The 9,192-nt window shown below is 37.3% G+C and overlaps 1 protein-coding gene across 1 annotated transcript; it reads left to right on the top strand.

Moving 5' to 3' along the window:
- The first annotated feature begins 1,357 nt into the window (after positions 1-1,357).
- Positions 1,358-4,380, top strand: LOC144714442 (uncharacterized). The gene is made up of 9 exons (XM_078589188.1): positions 1,358-1,480; positions 1,784-1,904; positions 2,401-2,503; positions 2,616-2,675; positions 3,153-3,215; positions 3,303-3,506; positions 3,599-3,701; positions 3,766-3,983; positions 4,065-4,380. Exons 2-9 carry the CDS (start codon positions 1,789-1,791, stop codon positions 4,155-4,157), a joined length of 960 nt encoding a protein of 319 aa, XP_078445314.1. The 5' UTR covers positions 1,358-1,480; positions 1,784-1,788; the 3' UTR covers positions 4,158-4,380.
- Positions 4,381-9,192: the final 4,812 nt, after the last annotated feature.

Below are 9,192 nucleotides of genomic sequence, written 5' to 3'. Positions count from 1 at the left end.
TCATAGGGAGGAGTTCTGTTTGTGATTTAGGCAATTCCCAAGTTGATGAAGCATAACCCATCCTCACTTAAAATTGTGGAAGACGCTGGAGTTAAATTGTGCTCTCGTATCCATACTTACTACGGTTAAATGATTACGCTTAAGCTTTTGAGTTGTCACAAAGTCAAATAAATAAAATATAATTGTGGAAGATCCTCTTCCTCCTTTTTTGCTTTTCCTGTTTGCTCCCTAAAAAAAGAGTTTGTGTTTCTTTCAAGGAACATGGCTCTTAAGGTGCACGAAGAAGGTATCTATTGTTCAAGTATCCTCTCTTGGACGATACGAAACAAGTGTGGAATCAGGTACACAAGAGTTGCTCGAGGCAGATTAATAATTGGAGGATCCGTGAATTGACCTCCATAGAACGCCTCTTTGGCAAGGGGTGAAGATTGTATGGTAATATGTTTCTGAATCAATAGACTTAAGGACTCATGTTTGACAAGTGCTTAATCGCCGGTTGCTATCATGGCTTTCCTTCTCCAAGCATTAAGAGAATAATGCAAATTCTAGAAAAAACCACACATCTAATTATTGGTATCTAGGTGAAAGACACATTGGTGTAAGTTTCTATCGGAGCAAAGACCTTGAAGGGAAAGATATATAAAATATCTAAAATATAAAAATATAGAAATATAAAATATAAAGCGAGAATGATACAAAGATAACAATACTCCCCGGCACGAATCAGCACCAAGGGGAGTGCAGGATGCCATATAACCGCCCTTTATTCTTGACTGCCCTCCCCGAGGGGATATTTAGGTATTTTAAAAAAAAAAGCAAATAACAGAATATCCCTGATAGAGGTTGTACAATGATTATAAAATCAAACAAATAAAAGAATGCTCTCTGCCGACTCCCTCATCTAAAATCGCACATTCGCACCGCAAAGGTCTGTGCAAAGTGCGAAGTGCGAAATTTGCACCGTACCGCACAATCATACAAATCTGAATCGCTCGCCCGTTTGGACCATCTCTACTCTGGCGTGATCTTGTACACCAGTGGCAATTCGTAAAAAGAGATTATTTGGGGAATTTTCATCTGCATAAACAAATTAGCAGTTTTAATTCCTTCTGGGATGGAAGTGGAAGATATGCTTTCTTAATTTCCACCTGCATCTTAGAATGATTATTTATTCAGAATAGGGTCACATTTGCTGCAAAATTAAAAATCATACAACTAGTGATTTTATCCAGATTAGTTGCATTAAAAACAGAATATTTATCTGGGTTGTCAGTGGCTGATGATTTGGGCCGTCAATTAGGCCCAAATAAATAAAGGAATTTTCAATTTTATAAAATCTATATATTCAAAACAATAAATTATATAAGAATCTCGAGAATACCTTCTGTAGTAGCTTGGGATCGAGAGAGGAATCCAACGCCGGTGCCTCCGATCCGGCGATCGATTGAGCTGTGAATCTTCTCTCGGATCTCAGTTCTTGGTAATTTCTGGGTTTTTTTGCAGTTTCTGATCTCCTCGCGCCGTTGATTCCTTATAATTCGTCGATTGCTTTGCCCTATTGTGTGGACGGATGCTTTCTATTTCGAATCTTGAACGTTTATTGCGCCGGTGTAGATCTTTCTAGAAATTATTTAGCTGATGGTTCCGTTTGTCGCTGAATAGTTGATGTGGTGTTTTTGGATTCTTTGGAGATTTTTGTTTATTCCCAGTTTTTAGGGACATTTGGATCTCCGTTTTATGGGTGTTTCGCTTGCTCATGGGTGTCTTCGTCGAATCTTTGCAGGGAACATGAGGGGATCGGGGTTGGGTCTGTTCTTGGCTATTTTCGTAGTGGCTCAAGTGGCGACTGTGCTGTCGTCTCCGTCGACTGTTCCTGCGTTCTTGTGGTCTCCTCACGATTACATGTACGTAATGTAAAATCATGAGTAGTGGGCTAGAACATGTGGAAATCTTTGAAGAACTGTGGTGGGAATTTTCTGTCTTTGGAATTGAATGTTTAAATAAATTTCTAATTTGATTGAATTATGAAGGAGACCTTACGAGGGTTTTCCGTGGAAAATTTCCCCTCCTTTTTCATGCTTTTAATGTGGATTTCTGCTCTAATCCCAAATCACTTCATGAAATGAATAGTTGTGGTTTTAAAGGGTTGGAATATCATTTTCTTGTTCCTATACTTGTACTGGAATTGAATGTTTAAATAAATTTCTAATTTGATTGAATTATGAAGGAGACCTTACGAGGGTTTTCCGTGGAAAATTTCCCCTCCTTTTTCATGCTTTTAATGTGGATTTCTGCTCTAAACCCAAATCACTTCATGAAATGAATAGTTGTGGTTTTAAAGGGTTGGAATATCATTTTCTTGTTCCTATACTTGTACTGAAATATCTCTTTTCCATTCAGAGGATCGGACTCCAGTGTGAAAGAAATCGTTCACTATTCCAGAATCTCCCCTGAAGAGTTAACCGAATCAGTTCTATCCGAAGGCAGCTGGTCAAATTTATTGGTTAGTTTCTCTAATTCATCGTATTCTGTATATTTGCATTTGTTAAAGACTAAGTTGAGCGAGTTATTTGTAAGATATCCATTTTCATTACGATTATTACCCTTCAATGCAGTGTTCTGCAGAAAAGCTTCAAGATGACGTGGACATTGCTCTTGTTTTCATTGGGAAAAAGGTAATTTTTATTTTAGAAGGACTATTTTATGATGGTTGGAATTGGTAGACAGAGTAGATGAGAGGAAAGAATGGATATGGAGGAGTATGCAATGCATTCATTCATTTCAAGTTTTTCTTAATGTGCAATGCGACCCAATTGTTTTCATAAAAGTCCACCCACAATATCAAAGTAATGTTCTGAACAATTCAGGTTTGGCGGTTTTATGTTATCAGTTGTTAAATAAATTTCAACCATTGAGCCATTAGCACTCTATCTCAACTGTAGGGCTAGTAAAGGACGTCTCCACAGGGAACTAGGCTGTGAAATTATGAATCTGATTTTGGGAGATAAGGAATGAAGAGATTGGACGAAATGAATGGAAGGAGAGAAGATGCATACAGCCATCCAAATAGTGTTCAAATATGTAAAATTTAATGTTATCACATTCTCCCCATTAATACTAACATTATATGATGCCAAATTTTCATCTTCCAGCTCGAAACTTCAGATATTTCCCGAAGTACATCATCAGACCAATCTCTTGTGGATTCACTGAAGGTAATGATTAGGTTTTCTTGGTTTTCGCTACAATCAAACCGGATACCAGGCTGACAAATATATCTCCCTCTGTTTTTGTTCCTCCAGCTCGCTTTCTCTCACTCCAACGTTTCAATGGCATTCCCATATGTCTCTGCCTTAAACGAGGAAAAAACTCTGGAGTCATCTCTTGTTGCAGGGCTCACAAAGTGCTCTGAAAATGCCCTAAGAATCAACAGAGTTGCTTACGTGGACTCCTGCTCTATTGATAATCCAGGTTTTATCAGGCTTCAGGGGCTCAACTCTCTCTACGTAATAAACTTTCTGTAAATCATTTTAATTATGCTTCATACTCGAGAAGATATGTATGACCTATATGATGCCTTTATGGCAATGGTATGCAGGAACACATCAGCTCCAGGAGGGAATCCCCCTCTGATTTGAAGACGGATTTAGTGGTTTACTGCAGCAAAGAGACCAAGGAAGTTGAAGATTCCCAATCAGACGGTATGCATTTATCAAAGTATTCTCTTCCTTGATTCAATTTTATCTTATGCAATGGAATCTGCAGGGGAGATTCTATCTGAAATCATCTCTTCTTTCAAGCGAGTTGGCGCCAAGTATTCAATCCTTTATGCGTCGGACCCGCACAGAGCAGGTCGATATTCTCCATACTCACCATTGGAGAGGTTCCTTTTAGAAGGGCCTGCCAATAACGTGTCAGCAAACCTGGTTTTCTGCGACGGAGTCTGTCAGATCAAGTCATCTCTTTTGGAGGGCCTCTTTGTTGTATGCCTCGTTCTTCAAGACTTTATCTGTGTGTTTTCCATTTCATCTTCATTTTATGATGCGTCTGTTCTTTTCTATCAGGGCATTGTTCTTTTAATCATTCTTATCTCTGGGCTCTGCTGCATGATGGGAATCGACACACCGTCTCGCTTTGAGACGCCTGAAGATTCTTGATATGTGTGTCCGTAAATTGCATGGCAAGGTCGATGTTTCATCTTCTTTGATGCAGTTATTCTATGTTTATTTTACTAGTTTTGAATAATTCTTGATCTTTCAAGGTCAACTCCTTGTAAAAAGTACATGTTTTTTATTACTCCTGGATGTTGAGATACTGGATTCTGTTCTTGTTGACCCCTGCATAGTGCTCTGCTTCAATAAAATTGTGGTGCTTCCAATACTTTGTGAGACTTGTTAATGTTTTTCTTGGTGCGTTATCAACACGAAATTAATGTACTTGTGTCCAGGATCATGAAGGGTGAACCTACTTTCTCTGACATTCATAAACTTTTGATGCCATTTATCATAGTATAACATTGTATGCGTACTTCCTCTCATACGTTTCAGCTTCTCTGTATGATTTAAGTTTGAAAACTGAAATCTTGCCTTGAGTTGAATGATTTTGTCTTTGGCTATAAGTATTCATTTTTATCTTTACATTATTCATCCCAATATTTCAAAAAAAAAATTATTTATTCCAAGCCACTGCCTTACCTCATCATCTGGGTGGGAGTATATTTCAAACCCACAATCGACTACTTCTCTCTGTCAATCTGATAGAGGATTGGGGGGTATTTTGGGAACAAATAAAAGACATCCACTGATGCTTTTCATTGTGTGGACAGTAGTACTTCTGTATTCTGGGACAGTTCAGTAGGAAAACTGTGCATGCAGAATACAAAGATGAATACCGTAGAATTCTGATACGCCCCCCAAGAGGAGCGTTCCTCTCGGAATCTATCGTTTTTTATGTACTTTCAATGGCGAAGAGGAGTACGGGAATGGTGAAGGGAGAGGTCAACCAGAGGGCGTAGGGATTGACCACGGATCAGCCGCCTGAAGGCGTGGTGAAGAGGGGATGTTTATGAGGGAAGGGGATCACAGTAGGAGAGATGAGGTTTAGATGTAGAGAGGAGAAATGACAAATGCTTCCAATAAGAAGTTACTTTTCCGGTTGTCCTTCTAAAGGGATGGCACCCCATTGAAAGGAAAACATGCAGAAGGGAAAAGATGCGACTACTTAAGAGGGGATTAGGAATCATATCATGTTGCCAATGGTGTTTTATTGCTGCAAAATGACCGTAGTTGAGTAAAACAATCTGATTTAGAGAGTCCTTTGAACTGCTCCTTGGATATGGAAAAGAGTTGTGGAAGTCCTGCTGCTAACAATTTACATAACTTGTTTTAACTTCCTAGTCTGGCCTACTTACCGTCAAATTTTAGAGTTCATCCGTGTCTAATTGTAATGGTAAGGTCTTGTGTGTGCAATAGATTTGATGGGACAAACATGTGACTTTTATGCTTCCCTAATGAAATGATAGCAGATATTTCTTGAGGACATCACCATCGTCTAATTGTAGTCCTAATTACTTGTTTGATGCAATGATTTTGGTTCAAAACTCAATTGGATTGTAGGCTTGCCTGATGAAGTGATTGCAAATTTTTCTGATCATACCAGCTCCATTTGATGAAGTAGTTTGCCTTTTTATTAATATATATTTGTTTTATTTCCTTCCACAGTCGTCTGGGATGACATGTCATCATCTGAAATTCCCTTTTCGCCCCTAAAAATTCTATGTCAAAATTGAAAATTGTAATTTTTAAAATCCATTCATATATCTCGTCATAAGGATTTTTAGGCTTTGTTGGTCAGTATATCTTACTGAATATATTTTACATCCAAGGGTAGCCAGTATGATTAGCACCAATTCTCACTCGCAATTCACCTTGAGTCATTTCTTGTTGAAAAGAGTTTTGCAAGTTTCAATGATAGGACAGTGCTGCTACATGAGGATACTCTCTGGATGACATTCACTGAGATGTGTTAAATGAAGAAAATTTGTTTTTTTGGTAGAACATGAGTAGGAATCTGTTACATTGTAAATATTTTAGGAATCTAAGAGAGGAAATGAACTAATATTTAGTAGATCATAGATTACCTAATCCATATATGTCCTATGCTTCTAAAAGTAGATCATGTCCTGCACAACATATTCACATGGGGCAAATAGTGTCTTAATTCCTCCCTGATTTCTCTTGTACAGAAACTGGCTGCAGGGTTTTCAGGTTTTATGGGTAAGATCCACACTTAGCATTCATGACAGAAGTTTGAATAATCATCTTCAATGAATCTATTAATGAGACAATTGTTCAATATTTTGCCTCTATCACAAGTTGATTTCAATAAACAAATATAGGATGGGAGTAAGTTTACGGTTCAAGATTCCCCACTTATACTTGAGTTCTTTGTCAAACATAAGTTGAGATGGCCACTTGGGCAATTGTCTCATTCAATTGCAATCAGGTGAGGATATGACTTCAAAAGGTTGCGACTGGACTTTCTAGACTAGACTATCTTTTTAATGAATATACTTCTTATATGAAGCACGAATTTAAAAATAAATCATACTACCTTTAAGGGAGCATCTAAATAAATTGTATAAATTTTCTGGGTGAAATAATCTGACATGTTATTTCTTAGACATTTGTTTGTTAACTAATTATGTTAAATACCAATTTTCTAAGATTTAATTACTCAATCATAGATAAGTACGTTATGAGGTTTGCACCATTTAAGAGTGTTAAGTACTGTCGATGCAAAACACGTTGTTTTAATTTCCAAAATTAGCATGGAGTCCAAAGAAAACAATTTGTGCGCAATATATGTATAATCAATCTAATTATTAAATATTTTAACAAGATAAAACATGACACTATGTACATTTCAGCAACACCCTCATTTCCTATACACTGAGTTTTTCAAAACAGTGAAGGTTAATTGTTTGTTTAAGTTCAATAGGAATGCAACACTGGACTTTGAACTTACTCAAAGTTTGTAAGCACCATCTTTTTTGTCTTAGTCATTTCTCCTGCCTTGTCATTTCATCACGCACGTTTGGACATATTATAATGCAGTGGTAAAGGTAAGATTGTTACTATTTTACATAACCTTAATCATATGCATTATAACTGAAGTATAAGTCAATATATGTGGAATGCTAGAAAACATAACTGTTTGCTAAGAAACCATTGCTGCAGTCACCATTTTTGAATGTTATGCAACTCAGACCTTAATTCCTTCATTTCCCACTCTTTCTCTCTCTCTCTCTCTCTCTCTCTCTCTCTCTCTTGCATGTTCCCTTCCTGCTGCTGACCTGCCATCACTGAAGAACACAAGCCTTTCACAAAAGAAGCTAGAATTTCAAAGGAGAATAATATACTACAACAACGAGTTTACACTTGCTTATATAGAGGTCAGACAATACTTCTAGAATGATCTCAGTTTTTGTTACACCTAGATCCAATGGCTAAGATTTAAACATAACAGATAGAGTGGAGATTCTAGAGAATTAAAGCGTGGGATGTCTTTCCTGCACCTTCTAGAAACTTTCATCCTGCTTGAGGTTTTCGATCACTATTATCACAACATTCTCTTTCTCTCTCTCTCTCTCTCTCTCTCTCCCATTCCATCCCTGCTGCAGATCTCCCACCATTGCTACCACATCCCTCTCCCCCTCTTTTTCCTTATATCTCTTGCACACACTCTGTCCCTCCCTCTGATCTCTTGCCGTTGGTGTTGAATTGTCCCCTCTCTCTTATGCCCACTGAGAAACTCAAAATTTAGGTGTGTAAATTATGCCGCTATTAGATTTTGAGTGTAATCTATAACATTGAAATAGATATAGTTAATGATGATTAAGGATCCTCTCCACAAAGAACACTGATTAGAAATTTAACTCTCCTTATGTGGTGATTAAGGGATGAGATGGGCACTGCATAAAATACGGATAGTGGGAGGAGGGAAATGGTGATTTTTTAAGGCGATACATAATGTTATGAATATAGAAGATGAAGATACTATGTGGGAGAGAGAATGAGAGATATAAATAATAAGAAGCATGATACAAAGTTAGGTCATGGAATAACATGGATATATGTATATGAGTATAACCATTTATGTGGGTATGTCAACAACACTATGATACGATGAGATAAGATGATAAAATGATGGATACGATGATAAAATGATGAAATCAAATGATGGTATAGGTCTAACCTAAAAAATGATGATGAAGATGAGAAAATCTAAGGCCTAGTTCCTTATGTTCCACGAAGACCAAGGCAATCTGGAGATGTAGGCAAGGTCCTCCTCTTCTCTGTTTCCTTTCCTCAATCACCCAAGACACCAAGGAAGTACACCAGATGGACCTCTAAACATATCTCCTTCAATTGTCTACAAATGTGGGAAGCAAGTTCAAAGATAAATTTAATTGAGACAATTGCATCATCTTATAGATCATAGGACAATGATGGAAAGAGGGGAGAAAGATAAAGCTGACCCAATTCAGCTTGATCAACCCTGTAGATCATCCAATCTGAAGGTTTGAATTAGGAGAAACCCTGGCCATTAATCTGATTACAATATTCTCTCTCCTTATTGCCTCCTTCAATGCATCAATTCTAGGGTTTCTGTCCTTAGCTTCTCCAAAGATTCTTTTCAATCGATGGCTCAGATTTTTTGCATCATTCTCAATCCATTTCTCCAATGGTGACACATGTCCATGCATGTAATGGTACATGAATGAAAGAATAGAGATGATTGGATGCATGATGTGGCAGTGTGTCAAGGTGTGCCATGTCTACGGGGCCGTGTGTTGCTTTTCAAGTAAAAAATGTGTCCAATGATTAATTATTTAATGGATACACATTTTTTTATTTGTATAGCTTCATATTTATATGAAAATATGTAATTATGAACTAATGAATTAATTGATCCATCATGGCCTTCATCCAAAATGCTTCGAGGGTCAGGCCAATATCAATAATGTCAACACTATATCGACCATCTCATTGAACTCCATATTGAATGATATATGAATTTGAATTCAAGCATGACGTCCTACCGAACGCCATATGATCATCTTGAATTTTCTTTACAACAAAACCTACCTGACTTCACATAGGTAAGGTAGTCTTATTATTTGATGTATAT

The sequence above is a fragment of the Wolffia australiana genome, chromosome 17 (genome assembly GCF_029677425.1).
Source record: "Wolffia australiana isolate 7733 chromosome 17, ASM2967742v1".
Lineage (NCBI taxonomy): Eukaryota > Viridiplantae > Streptophyta > Magnoliopsida > Alismatales > Araceae > Wolffia > Wolffia australiana.
Note: the sequence above shows the minus strand (reverse complement) of the source record. Positions and strands in the feature narration are given on the sequence as shown.

Bases quoted from the DNA above. Each gene is read 5' to 3' on its own strand.
- LOC144714442 (XM_078589188.1), top strand. From the start codon at position 1,789: ATGAGGGGATCGGGGTTGGGTCTGTTCTTGGCTATTTTCGTAGTGGCT. The intron at 3,216-3,302 runs GTAATGATTAGG...TTGTTCCTCCAG, and splicing joins CTCTTGTGGATTCACTGAAG to CTCGCTTTCTCTCACTCCAA. The intron at 3,984-4,064 runs GTATGCCTCGTT...CTTTTCTATCAG, and splicing joins TTTTGGAGGGCCTCTTTGTT to GGCATTGTTCTTTTAATCAT.